This window comes from Peromyscus californicus, unplaced genomic scaffold (genome assembly GCF_007827085.1).
Source record: "Peromyscus californicus insignis strain IS unplaced genomic scaffold, ASM782708v3 Scaffold_6__1_contigs__length_162567912, whole genome shotgun sequence".
Classification (NCBI taxonomy): Eukaryota; Metazoa; Chordata; class Mammalia; order Rodentia; family Cricetidae; genus Peromyscus; species Peromyscus californicus.
Genome location: NW_026294584.1, coordinates 151,934,528 through 151,957,050, shown reverse-complemented (window position 1 = coordinate 151,957,050; position 22,523 = coordinate 151,934,528). Strand labels below are relative to the sequence as shown.

The following is a 22,523-nucleotide window of genomic DNA, read 5'->3' as shown; positions in this document are numbered from 1 at the left end:
ACAGGTTGGTTCTTGTTGACTTTTTAATTGTAATTGGTTACTGCACAAGTCATGAAAAAATGCATTTAGTATTTTGTGTTGGCTCACAAATAAGACAGGATGGAAAATTGATAGGCAGGATCAGTGCATACAGCATGGAAACAATGAGCTTCAAAGTCTGTGAAAAATAATTAGGATCTTGCGGTTGTGGCAGAGTTGACTGAACTATCTGTTATTAAATAAATTAAAACTCTCAATTCTCAACCTTCCTTGTTTCTTTCCACTCAAATCATTTCCTTCATTAAAATATGTGACTATATATGAGTTCAGTTGCAAAGAAAAAAATCACACATTTAGTGCATAAACACACAAGGACTGTAAGGCATAAAGATAAGCTTTGCTTGAGCATAATTGCTCATGGCATTCCCAGGAAATAGCCATTTTTTCCATAAAGGATTCTTTTAGCTTCAGATTTACTGAGAAGTTGGGTGTCCTGGAGAAAATTTTACTGTTGATTTTTAGGGGTTTTAGGAAATGACTCCTTGGGAGAACAGACATTGTATTCCTTAGAAAAATTTAATATCATGTGACGTGCATATTCATCAAAAAAATTTCAATCCAGCCTAATGGTCTCCACAGAGAAGACACATGTCTAGACTTCCATATCCAGTCTTCTGTGACAAAGGTCCATGTTTGTCATAAAGCTACTAATTAATGGCCATGAGATGATGAGGTCAGGGACGGGGCGTGTATGATGTAAAGCCTCCATGGGCACCTTAGGAGGAAGACTCAAGGCTACCACAGGAGTTATCCTCATCACCTCTGGGTGATGGCAATGGTTCTGATTGAAGTTCTGCCGTTGAAAACCAGAGAGGTTAATGAATTTCCCACAATCTGGTTCAGATAGGAAATAGGAGGGCTTGGATCCCGATCACATTTGCAACACTACAAGATCATGTTTTGTTATCAGCTCTAAATGCTTGCAACGTCTCCAAAGTGTGATAACCAAAAAGACATGAATTATTCATTGGGAGCTAATGCTCACTGGTTTGGCATTCTGACTTGATATCATTTAGTGGAAGTGAAGTATCAAGTTTGCAGAAATATTTATTTTCAGAATATATGGATGGCATGCTTTTCAAGACCACAGTATTATTTGATTTTGTCCTGACACAGAGGAGAACAATATAATCAAATTAAATTTAGGCCCATCATATTTCTCACCTTATTGTCACATGTGAAGACTATAGATCTTAGTATTTATACAAAATAAGGCTTAGAGACTACATAATTATTTCATTTGCTTCTGTCTAGTGGTGCTATGGTTAGTGCTGACTATTCACTTGACACAATCTAAGAGATTAGATTCACTTAGGAGACAAGCCCATGGGTAACTCTATGAGGGATTATATAGGTTATTTTAGCCTTTGAGCACAGGGACTATCTTGGTTGCATTAACTGAAATGAGAACTCCTACTTCAGATGTACTGTTCCCTGACTGGGATTCTGAATTATGGAAATGGAGAGAGGGAGCTGAGCAGCAACATGTGTTCATTGCTCTCTTCTTCCTGACTTCAAAGGCAATATGCCAGCTACTTCCAGCTCCTGATGTCTCAAGTCCTCTGTGATGATGACTGTCCCCTGTGATGATGATGGTCCCCTGCAATGATGATGGTCCCCTGAGATGACACTTCCTTCCTTCCTATGCTTTTGTCATACACTCTGCCACAGACACAGGAAAGTGACTCAATAAATGGGAAAGTAAAGGAACGGGTGTCTTCACTAAGGAAAACTCAGAACAAAAATCACTCTTAAACATTAAATTTGGAGATTATTGATTATCTTAAACATGGCTGTTTTTCAGATGGTTTAGTTTTTAGGTGATGTTTATTTTTAGCACATTTGGTGATCTGTGTCTGGAACATCTTAGGATTGTCACCATCGCTGTTCACAGAATACAAATAAGTTATTTGTTTCCATTGTTTAATCACAAAACAACTTCTGATTAAAACAAGACATAGCTGTGCATTCAATTACTGACTTTGCATAGTCACTCTGGTGTCAGCAACAGTAAGCAGCCAGCATAATTACTTACATAGCCAATAAAATGACTAGGTACATTTGAAATCAATCTTTTAAGAATTTCTAGACTAATGTGTTTGTAAGTAATATCATCTTCGTTGTTCTTCTCCTTGCAGATAAAGAATTCATGTATTCATGTATTAGTGCTCTGTCCGTAAACACCATGTGCAACCAATTTGAATAATAAAATGAACATGCTAATACCAAATTCATGACATTGCAACGAGAAAGGGTTGAAGTAGAAGAAAAATATATAAAATGAGTAATATTTATCAAGTGTTAATTGTAATAGTTCCTCTGTCATGTGGTACAAGCAGCCTGTGGTCAAACCCATTCTGAATGTATTAAGTAGAACATTGAAGAAATAAACAATTGATAAATTTTAAGTTGAACATTATTCTGAGTAGTAAATGAAAGCCCTCCCTGTCCAACTCCTTACTACCCAGGGCCAGAATGTCCCCTTTTTCCCCTGCATCCACACAGTATTTGCTGGTTATGTATCAGTCACTTGCTAACATCTGAGTTGCAAAATTAGCTGTCATGATTTTGGAGTATTTGTGCTTGTTACCATATTTGACTTAATGGCCTCAAAAATGTCAGAATAATGATGCTGACAGTTGTGTTGTGTGTTACAGTATGTTATTATATTGCTGTACATAATCATTTTCATTGGTTTCTTTATGATTCTTTTTTTTTTTTTTTTTTTTTTTTTTTTGGTTTTTCGAGACAGGGTTTCTCTGTGTAGCTTTGCACCTTTCCTGGAACTCACTTGGTAGTCCAGGCTGGCCTCAAACTCACAGAGATCCGCCTGCCTCTGCCTCCCGAGTGCTGGGATTAAAGGCGTGCGCCACCACCGCCCGGCTTCTTTATGATTCTTTTATAATTAAACTTTATTGCCAGTGAATCTGTATAGAGTGAACATGATACACTGGATGTGTTAATACAGATGGGATCTCAGTGTGATCTGGAGGGGACTATCATGTTGCTTCTGTTACTGTTATTATTATTATTATTATCATTATTATTATATTGCCATGATTGTTACATTTCTGTTTGGTCGTTTGCTAGAGTAACAGACATGTGGTAAATGGATTCCATAAATATTGTTTATGATCAGCACTCACACTGGATATTTCCTTTTTTTGATATTTCCCTTTTTTCCACAGATTTAAAAACTTGCATAATACTCTATTTTTTCAAACCCTTCAAAGTAGTAAATGGTACAGGGTATAGTACTCAGAGAATTCACCCAGAGCTCACAATATCAGTGTCTCCTTCACATTCAGTGAGAAAACACAGACACACTCTATTGCCTCCTGGTTGCACAGCCGGACAGCTCTGTACCTATGCCTGAGACCACCATCATCAGCTTGTACACACACCTGCTAGAACACTGCAGATGTCTCAGTGGGCTCCACACTTGGACATTTTGACAGAAGTCACAAATTTCCCAAGTGTCAGAGTCTTAGAAACTTCTTAGAAACTTCTTTTTAATTTATTTGAATCTCTTTGGTATAACGTAATTGAGCATCCTGTACTCATCAATAACTGACTTATACTGTGTGTGCACATATAAACATACATGTGCACACAGACATGTGATTTCCAGTAATAAAACATTTTATTCTTTTTAAATGATTGTTGTGTGCAGATTTAATTATATTGTAACAATTGAATATATTTACCTGCAGTTGTCTCTTCAGAAGTAGATTTAGTTCCTTTACTGCATCTGAAACTTGTTTGGTTTCAACACACCCCAGAACACTGCATATATTTTTAACTTCTTCAATAATATTATTCACATGTGGCTGTAGATGACAAGATCACATATCACCATTTATTAAAATTCATCTCCAGTTGACCTCTTTCTCATGAGGAAGGAGTGGAATGGAAGGTGGTTCTTATTTTTGTTATGACTGTCCATACCCATTTTCTTTTCTTTCTTCAGCATCTAAGCACATTTTTTAAACATACTGTACCTTTTTAGAGGTTTTATTGATAGACCCCAGACCCAGGGTACTACCTTCTCGAGGGGACACCCCAAGAACCCAGACTCCGATCCAGTTGATGCAACAGCAAGAGGTGTTTATTAATGCAGCTGTACAGTCGGGCTCCTCTGCTCCAAAGAGCAAGAGTCGCATCGCACTACAGTCACATAGGTACTTTTAAAGGAAAAACCCACAAAAGTCATAAAATTACAATTCCCATACAATTTCGTTTCGATTGATTTATGTCTAGAGGCTAATTTCATAAGATTATGGTCTGGTTACAGAGTGATCACAGAGGGGGTACAGTTACGTCAGTGTGTACATTTTTCTGGAAACCTCATGGGGGGTATCAGGGCAGGAGTGGAGTTTACACAAAGGTCACAGTGGTCCTTCCTAGAACACTTGCAACTATCCCAGTCACAGTTGAGTGCATCTCTTAACAGAGATCTCTTTACATTGTTACATTGTTGCAGGGGTGGTTGAATAATGGCTTAGTCAGGTTGCCCTTGGAACTAGTTTTCTTTTTAGTTCTTTATCCTCCTGGGGCTTTTGGGGTGTAAGCCTGAAGGGTTAGGGTCTTTCATTATGTGTCTGGACATGGCTTTACTAAACATCTTCAGTGTTCTCTGACCATATGAGACAAATCTAAAACTGCCATATCAGTTGCCATATGACTCAGCTTAGAGCATGACACTGGTCCATGGTGCTGGTGGCTGGCTCCAGCCTGCAGGCAGCAGCTGGTAGCCACACTTCTGAATGCTGCCAAGTACTAGCCTACCTGAGAGAGTGCAGAACTAGGAAGCTATTACATCCAGCTCCTTGTCCAGAACTTTTCTTAGCTTTCTCAGGCCCTATGTTTGAATTTTCGAGCCACCATGTTGGATGCCATATGTAGAGTTTTTCTCTACTGCCAGCTCTCAAGTAATGACATGGAGACTTATTATTAATTATAAAAGTTTAGTCTTACCTTAGGCTTTCCCACTAGCTCTTATAACTTAAATTAACCAATTTCTAATAATCTATGTGCTGTCATGTGGGTGACTCGTGGCTTTTACCTCTCCCACATGTCCTGCTTCCTCCGCATCAGGCTAGCAACTCTTCCAAGTCCTCTCTGTCCCCAAAAGTCTTGCCTAACCTCTTTTGCCTGGCTATTGGACATTCAGCATTTTATTACACCAATCACAGTGACACATTTTCACACAGTGTAAAGGAATATCCCACAAGAGTCTCCATTTCACATAACTGCTTTACTAACTTACTTAAATCTCATTATATAAAACAAAATGAGAGATGGAAGGAAAAAAGGATGAGATAAAGGAGGAGGAGGGATAAAACAGGACGGCAAGTGAGACAAAGATAAGGACACAACATAAAAATACATAAACCTGCTTCTTCTGGAATATTTTCTTAAGAAAATACCAATTAAATTTTACATTCACAAGTTTTTACACTAATAGGACACCATTCCACCTCTTTAGTGGAAAAGAAAACCAGTTCTTAATGCCTTCCTATTACGATTTAAGATATTTTTATAAACACTGAAAAGAAACTTAGGGCACATAAGTAATGAATACCACAGGAAAAAAATTAGACATTCCAGAGGCATCAACAGACCTGACTAATGAGTAAATATAAGAGGGTGATGTTTAGTTAAGACTGTTTTATGTCTTTCACAGATTAAAAATATGCAGCTGTTCATTATAGCATGGAGAAGAAATATCTATGAGCAATCCCTGTGGGGAAGTCAACTGCTTCATTAGTATGTGACTCATCACAAGTGGACATATAGAGAACGATGTAGGTACCAGAATCCTACTTGGTTAATAAAATAAACCAAAAGGCACACTCCCCTAAGAGCTAGAAAGTTAAGGTTGCATTTTCTGTGCCTATCATCCATACTGGGTTGTAATTTGTATTATCATGTTTAAGGCTGAACTTCAAGAACTGGATTGCCACATAGAAGATCATTCTTCTGTTAATAGAATGTTAACACAACCACTGAGATCAGCAGAGCTCTACGATAAGGGTTCATGTTCTGTGCACAATCTTCATTTAAATACTAACTTCCATATGCCTACACAATGTCTTCTCTACACTAGGAAAAATGGTAAGTGACTAGAAGGTTGCTCTTAAGATTAAAGGAGAGAAACCACAAAAAATGTGTGAATGATAAAATTCTAATGTTTAATTTTGAGCCATTCACATATGTTTTGGATTATAAAAGAAATCAGACCTAGCCTAATACTAACAGAGGTGAGGATTGAATGTCATTAGATTATGTGAGTGGGACACTTAAAGTGGTGTTTTCTCATTTGTGCACTAGGAAGAGCCAGCTGATGTATATTCTAAAAAATGCATATATATTACCAATTAAAATGAAAGTTCTGAGTTGTCTTGGGTCTCTGGGAATGTGGGAGCCAGTTTACTCTGTAACAGTTGTGCAGTATGTCTTTAAGGGTGATGCCCTGTATTGACTTTTGGCCTCCACAGGTTCCCATATATATGAGAGTGACCTCACATAACTCATATCAAACACATGCATACAAGTGCATTCACATGCACACACACACACACACACACACACACACACACACACACACACACACACACACATAGGAGAGAGAAGGGGGGGGGGAGAGAGAGAGAGAGAGAGAGAGAGAGAGAGAGAGAGAGAGAGAGAGAGCATTAAGCTTAGCAGAGATTCAGACACCATGAGATTTTTTTTATGAGTGCCATTTGATTTAGGTATTTTTTGGATATATATCAGGAGATACCCAAGAGAAGTAGAGCAGGGTTCTAGTTCTTGCAATTGCCAGATTAAGAAACACAAATAGTCAGCCAGGGGTGGTGGCACACGCCTTTAATCCCAGCACTCGGGAGGCAGAGCCAGGTCGATCTCTGTGAGTTCAAGGCCAGCCTGGTCTACAGAGCGAGATCCAGGACAGGCACCAAAACAACACAGAGAAACCATGTCTCAAACAAACAAACAAACAAACAAACAAACAAGAAACACAAATACTCTGCACACATACACATAAACCCTGCATGTTCAGAAGAGAGTGACTTCGCAGCTTAGCACATAATAAAGATTGATTAGCTCTCCAGGTGACAGACAGCTAGATGGATCTTCCAGTCTGAGGTTCTGCACAAACACTGGTCCTTCAGTGGCCTGAGGGAACTATCAGTCTGGATTTGGGTTCTGACATGAGGATTAAATGTTTCTAGCTCACATCCCGACAGGTGCTGATAGATGAAACCTCAGGCAGTTGGATGGAATGGGGGAAGGGATGATTTGGAGCTAAGACCCAGAGATGGACAGAGGACACTGGGTGGCTAATAACCTGTAAAGGGCAGGAGAAGCCAAGCCTGATAGATAACTTCTAAGAATTCTGCTTCCTGTCCACAGCTTTTATCTGAAAAAATTAGGGCCACATCTCTTGTTATACAAACCTGAAGATATTAACATATATTGTTTATATGGAATCTGTGTTAAGAATTCCAGTAGGTCAATGTGGTTTGGCTGTGAGATGCCTCCTACAGGTTCATGTGTTTATAGGTATGGTCCTCTAACTTGTGGTACTCTTAAGGGGGGTTGTAGACCTGTTCAGAGGTGGAGCTTAGCTGCCAGAAGCACTTGGTGGCAGGGCTTACAGGCTACAGGTTAGCCTTTCTTCCATCCCAATTCTCTTCTTTCTGTCTTAGGCTATGTGAAAAGGTGAAGAGTTCTGGTCACTTAGCCTACACCATCAGGAGCTGAAGCTGCCATGCCTGCTGCTAGAGTGAACAGTAGCCCTCGAACCATGAACCACAGCAAATCTTCTGCCTTCAGCTGTTTCTTGTCAAATTGCCAGTTACAGTTTGTGAAAAGTAACTATTTTAGAGGTTGTTACTACTGTGAACTTAGGCAGAAGCAAACCCAAAGCAGACACACTTTCCAATCATACACGAACATGTGCGTATAGCACACACACATACACTCATGCACACATTAATACACATATATGTGTGCACACAAACACATGTACATACATGAACACAAATATATGCACATGCATGCACACACACATCATGGACACACAAACACAGTGGTTACTGATAAAATTTGTTTTAAGTAGCCAAATCCTATGAAAGTCCTGTATTCACGTATAAAGGAAGATGGATTTTGGATCAATATGACAAGAGAACTTTCTTAAAAGTATTGGCTTCAGAATTGAGTAGGTAGCCCCAGGAGGAAGGAACTCCTCCACTTGCAGACACAAAAGCATCAGGGGAGTTTACGGAGGAGTCCAGCATCTGCCAGAGTTCTGACTGGTTAAATTCCTCATGACTCTGATCCTCTGAGTTAATAAAACCACAGTTATGTGATGCTATGTTCTGTGAGACAAAGTCTGGATTTTTCTTCGAAGGTATTGGATGAGTCACAGGCCTTACCGGCTCAACATTCTGGAACTTTGGATAATAAACATACCTGGAAAGGATTTGGAGCACTGGGCAACAGGGCTGACCAATGTTTCTCCTCCAGATCATCCTGGAAAAGAGAGTGGAACACCACACAAATGAAAGAAAATCAAGCAGCTTGGGCTTCTTCAGTGGCGTCAGAGACAAGCCAAGCTGCCCTTAAACAGCTGCACAACACTTTACCCAATTCCAGATTCCACAGAAACCTGAAAGAGTGTCTGTTTAAACACGCTGTCTGAAAGGATCAAAATCAATTCAGGAATTCAGAGACACAGTGAGAGTTTAGGGTGCTCTCCTTTCCTTTTTTTTCTGTCCCTTTTTTTTTCTCTGAAGAGATGGATATTTTCTCTGAAGAACAACTTTGGCTTGAAATATAGAATATTGGGCCAATTGTAAAAAGTGCCATATAACATACAATGTTGTAAATTGTTATGACCTCTACAGAGATGCAAGATCACAAGGTAACCAAGTGAAAATAATCACAAAGACTAACAGAAGACACAGGCTCATCAAATTTTTATGCTTTGGTATAGAGTAGGAGAGGGCACATTCAAGTGGATCAGAAGACAGGGACATTTAAGAGAAATTTTTCATGACCGGGCTTGACTTATCATGCCCTTTTGGAACTGAAGGCCCATGAGGCATAGGTGTGTGGGTGATCAGGAATGTCCAGAATAGGCACAAAATCCTGCTCATCTGTGTGGACTCTTTCCATGAGATTAAAAGCCCTGGATTCCTGGACATAGCGGCAGGAATCAGTTGTCTCCCAGGTGTAGTTACAAGCCTTTGCTTTTAAGAATTAGAAAGTAAAATTAGAAATAGGTAGGGCACAGTGGACTGTCATCTGTTAGTGAAAGGAGAGTCAACGTTAAACCACTTTGCACAGGGGAAGCCCTGCCTTGACTCCAGGATCTTACAGGATGCCAACTCTAGGTCAGGCACTCGAAGCAAGATCTTCTGATTCAGAAGACTATGTTTAGACACAAGGAGGGATTTACCTACGGTGCCTAGGAAAGACAGACCTTCAATCTGAAGCTCAGGTACAAAGTCTATTTGAGGCTGTACTTGACTCTTACAACAGACAATTCTCTTGGCCTTAGAGCCAAAGACTTAACCACTTAGTAATAAACAAAGGGAGAGGATTGCAGAAGGAAGAGGAAGTGAGGAGACAACCCTCAGTACCAATATCTTGATGGATTACATCTGCCCCGCACACTAACAGCACTGCAGTAGAAAGCTAACAATTTTCAGGCCTCAATAGAATTTACCTCAATATCTAATGTTGCTCTACACATGCTGTCTAGCATTCAATTAAAAAGAATTAGGATCCTCACAGAAACACAATCTAATGCAGCTCATTGTTTATACAGATTAGTGAAGTCAGACTATGAATTGACCTGGATATTAGTTATGCTAGGGATGATACACCAGTTCTCCCAAAATACACATCAATAGGTTCAACAGTATTGTTAGCAAGGTGCCTAAGAAAGACACATGATAAGAATAACAATACAGCAGAACTGCTATCATGAGGTATCAACACTTTCTATAAAACACGGGGATTAAATAGCTACCAACTTGATATAAAGATCTGCTGGAGAGGTGTCTCAGCAGAAAAGAGCACTGGCTGTTCTTCCAGAGGGCCTGGGTTTGATTCCCTGCACCCACATGTGGCTCACAACCATCTGCAACTCCAGTTCCAGGAGATCTGAAATCCTCTTCTGGCTTCCACAGGTATAATGTACTAACAGGATGCATATACACACATGTAGGCAAAACACCCATGTATATAAAATAAAATGAAATAAAACAAAGACAGAGCAGGACAGGTCATCTAGAACCCAATCTGCAAACACGTGGCTAGTAATTTTTAAAATTGACATCAAGCTCCTGCAGTTGAGGAGAGCAAATGCTTTTTAAATAAATGAACAACTTGCTGTACACTTCAAGGGACAAAGAAGCACTGGAGAGCTGTGTTCTGAAGCTCTGCCACTCACAGAGGAACCATGGGCAGTGAAAGGTGCTAGGGATGTGAGTGGAGTTCAGTTCCTTCAGTGGTGTAGTCACTAATAATTTGCCACACTCCGTAACTAACCTCACATCCATGCTTATGCAGGTGACCCATTTTAATCTCAGTGGGTCTCACACACCCACAAACCAAGTCAGAACAAAAGACAAGACATGACGTATGAGAGGTTTCTTGGGAAGATGAAATGGGGTTAGGTGTGAGAGAGAGGAGGGATGAGACAAGTTAATAGGGCCTGAAAAAAAAATTAAATTTGTTGTATGCAATTATGAAGGTGTCAAAGAATAAAAAAAATTCAAGAATTACCACTTTTTACACAAAAGAGCAATTTGAAATGGAACATAGAATTACAAGGCAGAAAACTGCAAATAATCCTAAAAAAACTGATACAAAGTTGGCAAAGCTGTGGAAGCCAGTCTTCAATTAATAGTATAAAAATCATAAAATATAAAATTGTAAAGTGGATTTTAAGCAAAAACTGAAGGGTTGGAGAGACAGCTTCATGGTTAAGACACACCCTGCTTTTGCAAAATACCTGAGTTTGGTGGCCAGCACCTACACCAGGTAGGTTACAATGTGTATGTTATAAAATATTGAAGATGATTATTACATTTATTAAAAAGTAAATAATCATGAATCTGTTAATAAGAAATAAAAATTAACAGCAAACATCACAACATATAGCTGAAGTTGGACTATATCACACTTTGATAAAAAAGAGGAGCTCTCTTATGTTGTGAAATGTACATAAACTTATTGGATAGCTATGCATGAACAAGCCTAAATTTATAGCCTAGGAAAATTATTGGTCTTTTCTCAAATGTCTGCCAATGGTATAGGAGATAAACTGAGGTCCATTTTTCTAATGAAATATCATTGAGCACTTAAAAATGAACATATAGCCACCACATGGAGCAAGATGAATATTTATATACAAATATATGTATATATAATGTGTGTGTGTGTGCTTTGATTTCATTAATATGCAAAAAACTCAATGGACACAGAGATCTGTCATTACTATTGCATGCATACTTTGGTGATGACAAAGAGAAAAAACAAATACTTTTCACCAAAGGACATTTCTTTAAAAAGTTTTAGAAATTATTAACTTTGGTGGTGGTGGTGTGTGTGTGTGTGTGTGTGTGTGTTCCATAGCAAGAATGTGGGTCTGAGCACAGCATGGGTTCTCTCTCCTTTCACCATGTGGGTTGCCAGGGTCAGCCTCAGGCTGTCAGACCTTACAGAAGACAGGTTGAGCCATCTTGTAGGTATGAAGGGCATGCCTTCTGAACAGAACAAAGTGAAAGGGCCCAAGCAGAGCCTACAATGACAGCCAGACGTGGTCCTTAGCCAGTGTCCGTCCTAACTAGCCTGTGCTCTGTATATACATCACTACATGCTCTTCCTGCGATACACAACATATTGCTAAATCCCAGAGAGCAATGTTGCTTGCTTCTTTCCAGAAAATTCTCTGGTACTTTTGCTCTACTAGAATTCCAGCTTCTTGGCTGTGAACTCTCTTCCACTTCAAAGACAGAGATCGTGACTTCTTTTTGTGTTTCTTCAGTCTGGGGGTAAGGGTTCTTTACATAACAGCTCTGACGTTTAGTCGTTTCAGCCTGGCCTGCATTTCTGCTAAGGAAGGCTTGATTTCTGTAATTGTGCATTATTTCCTGTGACCCAATTTTCTTTCTGAAGTTTCTCTATTTCTGACATCCTCACTCATCCTCAAGACATGTTTTTTTTTTATTTTCTTCTTAGGAATTTTTTACTCCTTTCCTGAACCTTTTATTATGTCTCATTGTGATTATAAACTGGTTTGACGATTCTATTCTGGATTCTCTAATCCTCCTCTCTAGTGATAGAAATAAAAATCGTGGCTGCAATAGCAGTACGATAACGGTAACGCCTGACTCATCCTCCTGTGAAGATGTTCTTCCAATCACTGCCCTTTGCTAAGCATATTACATGGATCATTTTCACTCATCTTTAAAGATATCATTATGTTACATTTTATTATCTGTACTCTAGCATTGAGGAATATGAATTAGGAAGGCTAGGTAAAATCCCTCCACAGTGATAGAGTTGACAGAAATATCTCTCAGAAGCTAGGAGTTCTGTTTCTGAATTCCAACCTGACCGTAACTCTGCTTAAATTATGTTGAAATTGGACATTGTGAACATTTACCAGTATATTGGCTGTGACTAAGAGGGCTTCACTTCTAAAAAAAATAACAACATGTATTGTTATATCCTGTACTCATTCTTTGTATTTCTATTTTAAGTTTTCTTCCTCTCTGGGTGGTTTATAGTTTTAGAGGAGGAGCATTGTGAGGTGTAAGTCCATATCTGTCCTGAGCCATTTAAGTGAATACAAAAGGTACAATATTTCTTTGATTATTGACTTGCTACAGCCTCTGGATCATGGGCCAGATGGTGGAAGGACTAGGAAAGAGGGCTCTGAGACCTTCCTAGGCCATGTAAACGTTGCGTGGAGTCAAGCCACATTTCAAAGCATGAGTTGATTTCATGCAATCTTGGCGATGTGCTCTGCAATTAGATTCTCTGGTACATTATTGGGATTGCTTACCTCCAAAAGTCCTGACTGACATTTCAGTGGGGACTTAGCAAAGTATTGAAGTGTCCCAGTAAGCAGTAATTTTGAACCAGAAGTCAATTATTTCAGCTAGGGTAAGATATGATTTTTATAGTGTTGGAATGAATAAACTCCACTCTAGGAATTTTTTATGTAAATGTGTCCATTTGCAACCCAGGTCCTCAGCTACTTTACGGAAGGCCACTCATCACCTCTTTTTATCCAGTGAGCAAAATGTGCAATTATTTGCATCAAGTAAGCATTCAGTAATACCTTTGGGTAAACTTTTTATTTTTAATTTCTCTCAAAATTTAATGATGAATACAGGATACAGAATGGATTTAAAATTATACTCCTGACAATTCAAAATATTCATAGAATGGAATTTAGGAGGAAAGTGTTCAATGGAAAAATTCCATATAACCTATTTGCACAATTAGCCACCTAAGACACAAGCCAGGGCACCCAATCTTAAATGAATAACGTCTAAATATGTTGAAATAATTACTTCAAGAAACAAACACTTTTGTTGGTTTAAATTACTCACATTATTCAGAAATATTCATGACATTTATCTAGATGAGGGTTTGTTGTTTTGTTTTCAAATCATACATAATAACCTAAACTTGTAAGAGATGGTGAAAACATTATTTTTCAAATCGATGCTGTTTGGGACATTAATGAAATGTTAATGAAATGTCAAAGAAGCAGGTGGTGTGACACTGGGGCCTTGATGCAATGTTACTTTATTCACTTGTTAGTAAGCGGGTGCACCACTTAGAACTGGTGACACTGTGGTCTGCCCACACATTGTTCTGGATGTTCCACTTCAAAAGCTCATCTAACAAGATTTTTATGAGTCTGAAGAGATGGCTCAGTGGTTAAGAACATGTACTGGTCCAGGGGACCCAAGTTTTGTTCCCAATATCCATGTCAGGTGGCCTACAACCACTTAGAACTTCAACACTAGGAAGTAGATGCCTTCTTCTGTCCTCCAAGGGCATCTACACTCATGTGCACATATCCAGAAAAAACATGCACATATGCACATAACTTTAAAAATTAAATCTAAAAGAAATCTCTTTGTTTGGGATTGAGTTCATCTGGAAACATGCAGGCACTATGGCCTATTTATAAACTAATCTATTTGCAAGCAATGGCTGTGCTTTGCTGGTGACTATGTGAAGACAGTGTTTCTTTGATGTTTTGCCAATATTTTAGTCATATTGGAAAAATTAACAGTAGCCAATGGTTTCTTTCAAAGTGAACACATGGACAGCTTCCTATTTGAGTAGTGCCATCAAGTTTCTAAATTTGGAAAGCCAGAAATATTACAGATCCTCAAAAGTCTGAGCATGTGTATGTGGAAAGGAGATGCATACAACACATGAACAGCATTGAGATATTCAAACAAGTGGAATCAGTTCTAATTAGATTATTAACTCTCAGAAGTGTTGCTGCATAGATGATTGAAGTCTTAATGTACCTTAGGTCTTGGGAAATTTCAAATTCTACCAGAAAGAAAGAGTATAATGGGATTGAAGAAATCAAGTTTAAAAGAGAACAACTTAAACTTTGTATGTGTGTGTATATATGTATGTGTCTACATATGTGTGTATATATGGTTGTGGGTGTGTGTCTAAGAGAGAGAGAGAGAGAGAGAGAGAGAGAGAGAGAGAGAGAGAGAGAGAGAGGATCATGTGTGTGCAGGCTCCTGTACATGCACCCATGAAGCCAGAAGTTGATGTTGGGTGTCTTCCTAAGTCTTTCTGTGCTGTATCTTTTGAGACAGGGTCTCTCATAGAATCTGGAGCTCCCTGCATTAGCTGGGTTGCCTGGCTAGTGAGCCCTCAGGATCTTCTTGTTTCTGCCATGCCAAATCTGGGGTTACAAACATGTGCCACCATATCCAACCTTTTACCTGGATGCTGGGGATCTGAACTCTGACCTTAAAATGCATAGGAAGCACCTGATCTACTGAGATACCTCCCAGACCTCACTTATGACACTTTCATAAGATAACTGTAGGAATGGAGGTGTCTCTGACTCTTTTGGGAGCTCTTAGGACCTCTTTCCTTCTTCTGGATTGCCTCCTCTAGCCTTAGTAGAAGGGTTTGTGTTATTGCATCTTATTGTGCCATATTAAGTTGATAAGCCTGGGAAGCCTGCTGTTTTTCTGAAGGGAAACAGAGGAGCAGTGGATCTGGGGAAAGGGAAGTGGGGAGGGAACTGGGCAGAGGGGAAGGAGGAGAGGCTACAGCTGGGAAGTATTGTATGAGAGAAGAATAAATAGAACAATTTTAAAAACAGTGCCATTTTCATTCACTCATACTCCATATCTTTACATTTCCAAGTTTAAGACAGGCCCAGGAAAGACAATTGCAATAAGGAGAGTACTAGACTTCAGGGAGGAAAATGAGATGTACAATTTCATCCCCATATTGTTAATTATTTGTATAGAATTTTCATTCATATACAAGTTATGCATCCACATCAAGACCATGCTCATTCTGATTAGGAATAGTCAGTCACCTGAGAGCTTCATCTTTTTGTGGACCTCTTGATCCCACTGATTCATGAGAAAAGAAGTCCTCATCTGCTCAAAGTTACACTCTGATTTACAGGGCTTTGAGAAAGGTGGTATGGTGTCTTACTTTTGAAATACCAGCCCTTCCATAAGAGCAGCTCTCAGAAATAATGTGTCTAATGGAGATCACAACCTGGAGGCCCAGCAGGTGGCCAGATTTGAGTAGCCTTGGACTGAATCCATCATTCTCTCCTGCTGAGCCATCCTCTCCTCTCATCATTATACTCTGGAATTGATCTCTCCATACAGTCAGCTGCAGCCTGGAAATCTGAAGTTATTTTAGGCTTACTGAGTCTTTCACCTAATCATGCAAATTTCACATTTCACCTCAGCTCCATCTTGCAGTGTGACGCTGGACCAAGCCTTCCTTATCACTTTGGGCTAATGGGATGCTTCTCTAATCACCCATCAGTCATTGTACTACTGTGAACAATGGCTTCTGCCATCAGCTGATAAATCAAAAAATCATTAGGCTGGTTATATAAGAGCCAATAGTATCTACATAACTCTTACCAGCCTTTCACCTTGAACCTAATTGAAGTTTCCCAAAGTTTAATATAGTTTCCCAATCACACCAACTTGTTTCTCAGTTCATTGTTTTTGTTTCTATTTTTACTTTGCTGAATGTTTTCCCTACTTTCCACCATTCTCCTCTGATCAGGAAACACATACTAACGTGGCAACAAACAGTTGAAATGTATGATGTTTGTCATCCATTTTTTGTGTTTCCTGTGTGCATATGACTTTTTGGTAGCATCTATAGCATTTTGCTGCTTATAACCTTCACCTTATATATATTCCTATGGTGGATGAAAATCTTCTTGAGATGTAGATTCTGCTTTATTCATCTCAGTTCTTTAACAAACTTGCAAAGTTTTTAAAAAATAGGAGATGCTTAAATGTTCATTGAATAGATGGATAAAGCTGTGGAAGCCAATACCTGGTTTTTCAAGAGGTGTTTGATGTGGAAGTTGTATTTCTTTACTACCGTGGAGAGGCATTGTCTACAAAGATAAAAATAAAAATCTGATTAAATTTGTGTAGAAAATTAATATCACATATTTAGCACAGACATTTATCATGAGTTCTAAGTTTCCCAAGATTCTCTATTAGGCAGAATATAAACATTACTTGATAAGACTTAAAATTTTTACCTTGAAATTATTTTATTTTCATAGAATTTCAGAACTAATTCAGAGAGTTCTTACATCAACTCCTGGCATTCTTTAACACTTGATCTATTATCCTTTAAAACATATTTAAAATTATGAACATTTTCACAAGCCTACCATCCTCACAATGTGCATAGATCATATTTTACATGGTGTGATTGTTAGTGTTTATTGTCAGCTTGACAGAATATAAAATCACTTTGGAAGATAAAAGGGCTCCTGGGCATATTTTGATTTATGTTTAATCAAGACAGAAAGAATCACTGACTGTGGGTGGGTCCATTCCATAGGAAGAGAGATCCTGGACTGTCTAAGATGCAGAGGGTGGGCTGAGCATGAACACACCCTCATCCTTCCTCTCTGCTTCTTTAGTGTGCATGCAATGTGACCAGTTGCTCAGGCTCCCACTGCTGGGACTTCATATTGATGGTCTGTAACCTTAAACTGTGAGCTGAAATAAACGTTCTCTGTTAAGTTGCCTGTTCCGAGGCTCTGTGATGCAGGAGCTGGTTGCTGGAAACATCTGGTAAGATTGGTGTTACATATTTCCTCAATCTCTGGCATTTGAATGTTAGTCACCAATGACCAGTATGATAGTGTTAACAGTCAAGTTGACAGCATCCAGAATCACCCAGGAAATTCACCTTGAGACATGCCTCTGAGGAACTGTTTGTATTACATTACCCTCTGCCTCTGACAGTTAAGTGAAGTGGGAAGATCCACCCTGGAAATGACAGCATCATTCCTCAGGCTTGGGTCCTGGACTAGCATTTACCTTTCTCTTTTTCCTGACCACAGAGGCATATATTCAGCTGCATCCAGTTCCTGTTGCCTTGACATCTCTGCCATAATTATTGTACCTTCAAATTGTGACCATTGCAGAAGAAACCTTTCCTTTCTTAAGTTGTTTGAGCCATGGTATTTTATCACAGTGGCTAGATAAATAGCTAATGCAGCCAATAATTTGATCTATCATGTACATATAATGAAGGCTCTTTGGAAGTCCAAAGGGTCAGTGTTTGCAAAGCTTCCAGATGGGTGACCACAGGGGCCTTCTTGAAGAGTGATGTGCCTAGAGAGAGCTGGGGTCTCTACATCCTTTCTTGTTCTGTTGAATCACCTCATCTCTTACCTCTGTAATGTCTTTAAGTAGCAACATGGACCCATGAGTCCCTGAAGCTATCAAGAACCTCAGGGGAGGATTATAAGGTCTCAGTTTAGAGCTGGGTGATCACAAGCACCAGCGATATTTATCATCTGAAGGGTAGTCAGGGAGTCTCCAGTGGGTTCTGAGTCCTCCATATGCTTTCCTTGTGGCACAACCTCCAGGTAGATTTTGTCAACACTGGACTGGAGGACATTCAGAAGGTGTCTACTACAAAACTGAACTCTTGCTTGTTAGTAGAGCAAACTGTTCACATCTTTTAGGGTCACAGAAACTTCTATGTTGATGTAAGACCAGAGGAGAAATAGTTTTCTCTACAAAACCCAAATGCAATTCATAATCAGATATCAGTAAATGTTAGTATTAAGAAATATTAAATATGCAGTCTTGAAAATCATTGGGCAGGTATTTATGATGGATGGGGTTGTCTTAGGCAACAGATCACTGTATTTTTCTTTCCCAAGTTCTCTTACTGTTCCAGCTTTATCTGTGTTTAGTGGGATGTGTGTGATTTGAGCACTGATTCTTGCCAACTTTGCTGTTTAGAGCATTTTCTAAAACATTATTAACTTTATCTCCTTCTTTGTCCTGAAAATTCCTGAGCTGAATTGAATAATGAGTTATAAAGATAAAAATCTACATGGAAAACCCATTAATATATTTTACAATAGCTTCCTTCTCACATGTTATCACATTATCACTTCAGCTGTCATTTCTAAGACAAAATACATAAAGTCTATACAAGCCAGTGGAGTGGTAAGGAAAGAATAGTGTGCTTTTACATAAAATCTGTTCCCAATGCTAAAAAGACCTCTGGGGACACACCCATTCCTTCACTTTGTGAATATATACATATATCTCAGAGAAAAAAACTAATTGGAAATGATGATAGTAATTTTCTCAACTTGTAAGAAATAGATGAATCACAGAAGGTGGAGGACCCAAAGGAAAGCCCATGTCCATAATCTAGTCATCAAGGGCTTGGCCCTGTGTTGTCCATGTTTTGTTGAGAAGAAATTTTGGTATGTAATCCAGGATGTCATAAAAGTTGCAGTTTTCTGGATTCCTACCCCATCCCCCTTCCTAAGTGTTGACATTACAGATGTGGCCCCCTGGGTTGGTAGTGCTTGGCATTTGAGTCTATGAAGATATGGAGGAAAACACTGTCTCACAGAGAGCTGAGGCATTCGGGGGCTATCATGGAGCTGGGAAGGAACCGGCACTAGATAACACTGAGGAAAGACGGGTAGGAATGTAATGGAAATAGAATCACTCACTGAAGGCTAGACCCGGCTGTGCTCATGTCTGTAGCTCTGCATCTATGTGATGGTTTTTTGTTTTTGTTTTTGTTTGTTTGTTTTTTAACATCTCTGTTTTAGTTCCTATAACAAAGGAGGAGGCATCCTGGGGTGTGGCAGCTCTTCCAGCTTACCCAGCACTCTCAGGATAATGCTAAAAGATGGAGGAGTTTAATCTGAACCTAGGCCGTCCCTGTTAGGTGTCGTCTCCCAGTTATTACAGTAGGACTATTGTTTTGCTCTGATTTAACCCCTTGGACACCTATGTATGGCAGCCAAGGCCACCAGATGGGGGAGGGGAAAGCAGTGACAAGTGGGAGACCAGAACAGGAGGTTGACATCTTTGAGACCATTTTCTCACAGCCTCTGCTTCTTCATTCTGTGTCCCAAAAACCAGGCCCAAGTCACAATCTTCAAACAAACCAGTTGGAAGAAACACTTCCTCTCCCAGGAATTTTCCATTTATACAGTAACTTGCTAGTTTTACTAACTCTCTACCTTACTTACAGCTTCTCTCTTTGGTGTTTGTTTCTCCACAACGCATGGATAGACTGACTTTGTAAACTGAGGTTGCAGCCTTACTTAATATTGCCAGCAACCCAAATGTGGTTCTTGCTATTATCTGTGAAGACAAAATTTGGATCGGGTGATGTTGGAGCTCCTTTTCAGTCTAACCGTTTTATAATGGTACAGAATGAGCCTGGATATTTTGGGAGTGGTTCTGGGGGGAAATGGACATAAGGACACAATGGTTTAATGTAAAGATGCAGCCCTTGGAGATTCCAGGGCACCTGAGTTCAGCACTCCTGCTAACACTGACTTAGGAGCCTGGGGTCAGTCATGGAACCTCTCAGAACCTCCATTTCCTTGATTTTGAAGCAGATAAGATGGGTCATCACAACATTGAGAGGAGATTTAGGTGAGAAAATGCATACAGAATATACAGTAGCATCACAAAGTGATGAATGTTATATTCCACAAACCAATTTAACTAACTTTACAGCAAGCTTTGCTTTAGGACTTATGCCAACCCTGCCCCCACACACCAGAGTTACACCTCCTACACCCCAGGTTCTTCCTGGTTCTGCTCAGAATAGTTGAATTCCAGAGAAAACCAAACTACAGCCCTGATGTCTTCTGCTTTTACATCTTGCTGCATCTATTCTAAGCAACACAGGCATACCCTTAGGTGTGAGGATCAGTTATGAGGTGCCCGTTCCCTGTCATTTGAGTTTTCCAGTTTGAATTCACACTCCTCTATTTATGACATACCAATTATATGAGGGCGGTCCAGGGGAATTTAAAACAGGTGATGGTGACTTTCAAGGTGTGGGGATTGAGCTTTACGGTGAGCTGAGTTACATGAATGTGCAAATTCACAAAATGAATAAGAAAAACAAACCTTTGGAGTGTAATAACCAACAGCAGAGATATTTCAAAGTGAAAGTCACATTATTTCTCAAGTACATCTGAGTAGCTGCGAAGACTGGATAATTATTAACAGAGTTTGCCAAAGGGAGATATCTAGTAATGTGCAGTAGCCGACACCACACCAGTGAAGAGACAGCGTTTACAATTGACAGAAAAGATATTTGATGTGGCATTTGAGAATTCAGTGAGAAATAAAACATCTTACCTGGATATTTTCCAAATATGTGTAAATTCTAGAAGTTGGTTCAGATGAAACAGACTGTGGTCATCTTCACTCTGTAGACAGAAGAATGTATTAATATTTATGGAGTGAATAGGAAGGAGGAGCAGATAAAAATAGGCTGTAGCTTCCTGCTGTCATTTCCGTCACCTCTTTTGATAACCTCCATTTGTCATTTTTATACTTTGTTTTAAATAACTTCCACTACTTTCCTTAACTGTGTGAGCTTTCCTTCCAAGTGAAACAGGAAGCTGAGCCTTGGATGAGGATAAACCCAAAGGATGCTGGGAAAACATCTGGCTATCACCCAGATCAAACAGTCATTTCTCTTAATAAGGAGGAAGGCTTTTGACACCAATTTTCCTGCTTTCCTCTTCTCTTTATCCTTCTCCCTCTCCTTCCCTTTCTATTTTTCCTCCTTGGGGCCCCTCCTCTTCCTTCCCCCTCCTTTTCCTCTTCTGTTTGCACAGAAGGACAGTGTGACACCTACCTTGCCAGATGATCTGACAGAAGACATCTAAATGATTACAATTTTTTTTTTGGCTTTATCGTGTCCTGCTGCTGAAGTGTAAGAGGTCCACTTCATGTAGGCAAATAAATTACAGCTATTGATAACTACAGATTCTAGGAGTTATTAATTGGCAATTTATTTTTTTTTATCAAATTGACAGGAGTGTCTATCTTAAAACATTAATCTTATGGTCCCTATGCACAGGCTCACACACCTGAACACCTGAACACACTTGCACAAGCACACATCACACACACACACACACACACACACACACACACACACACACACACCCCTCTTGATTCCAGCCTCATCGTAACGGCATTGTTGGCCACACGAGGGCGACAGATTTCATTGTTGAAACCTGTTTCTTTTTTTTTTTTTTTTTCCCTGTGAACTTGGTTGGCCCTTTGTTTTTTTTTTTTTTTTTTTTTTTTTTTAATTTATTTTGCAATACAATTCAGTTCTACATATCGGTCACGGATTCCCTTGTTCTCCCCCCTCCCGTCCCCCTCACCTTCCCCCCAACGCCCCCCCCCATTCCCATTTCCTCCAGGGCAAAGCCTTCCCCACAGACTGAGGTCAACCTGGTAGACTCAGTCCAGGTAGGTCTAGTCCCCTCCTCCCAGGCCGAGCCAAACAATCCTGCATAGGCCCCAGGTTTCAAACAGCCAACTCATGCAATGAGCACAAGATCTGGTCCCACTGCCTGGATGCCTCCCAAACAGATCAAGCCAATCAACTGTCTCACCCATTCGGAGGGCCTGATCCAGTGGGGACCCCTCAGCCATTGGTTCATAGTTCATGTGTTTCCATTCATTTGGCTATTTGTCCCTGTGCTTTATCCAACCTTGGTCTCAACAATTCTCGCTCATATAAACCCTCCTCATTCTCGTTAATTGGACTCCCAGAGATCCACCCAGGGCCTAGTCATGGATCTCTGCATCCAGATCCCTCAGTAGTTGGATGAGGTTTAATCGATATCTACAGAACATTCCATCCTAACA

At 39.6% G+C, this 22,523-nt stretch overlaps 1 protein-coding gene across 3 annotated transcripts in view; it reads right to left on the bottom strand.

Moving 5' to 3' along the window:
- Pik3c2g (phosphatidylinositol-4-phosphate 3-kinase catalytic subunit type 2 gamma) overlaps positions 1-22,523 on the bottom strand; it is a 326,663-nt gene that overhangs the window by 266,511 nt on the left and 37,629 nt on the right. For 2 of the 3 annotated variants that reach the window (XM_052721755.1, XM_052721756.1), the window contains exons 6-8: positions 20,991-21,061; positions 16,660-16,723; positions 3,747-3,869 (exon numbers count right to left, since the gene is read on the bottom strand). In XM_052721755.1, coding sequence (XP_052577715.1) covers positions 3,747-3,869; positions 16,660-16,723; positions 20,991-21,061 — 258 coding nt within the window. Of the gene's footprint in view, positions 1-3,746; positions 3,870-8,517; positions 8,578-16,659; positions 16,724-20,990; positions 21,062-22,523 lie in introns of all 3 variants that reach the window. The other variant, XM_052721754.1, reaches the window with a different exon arrangement.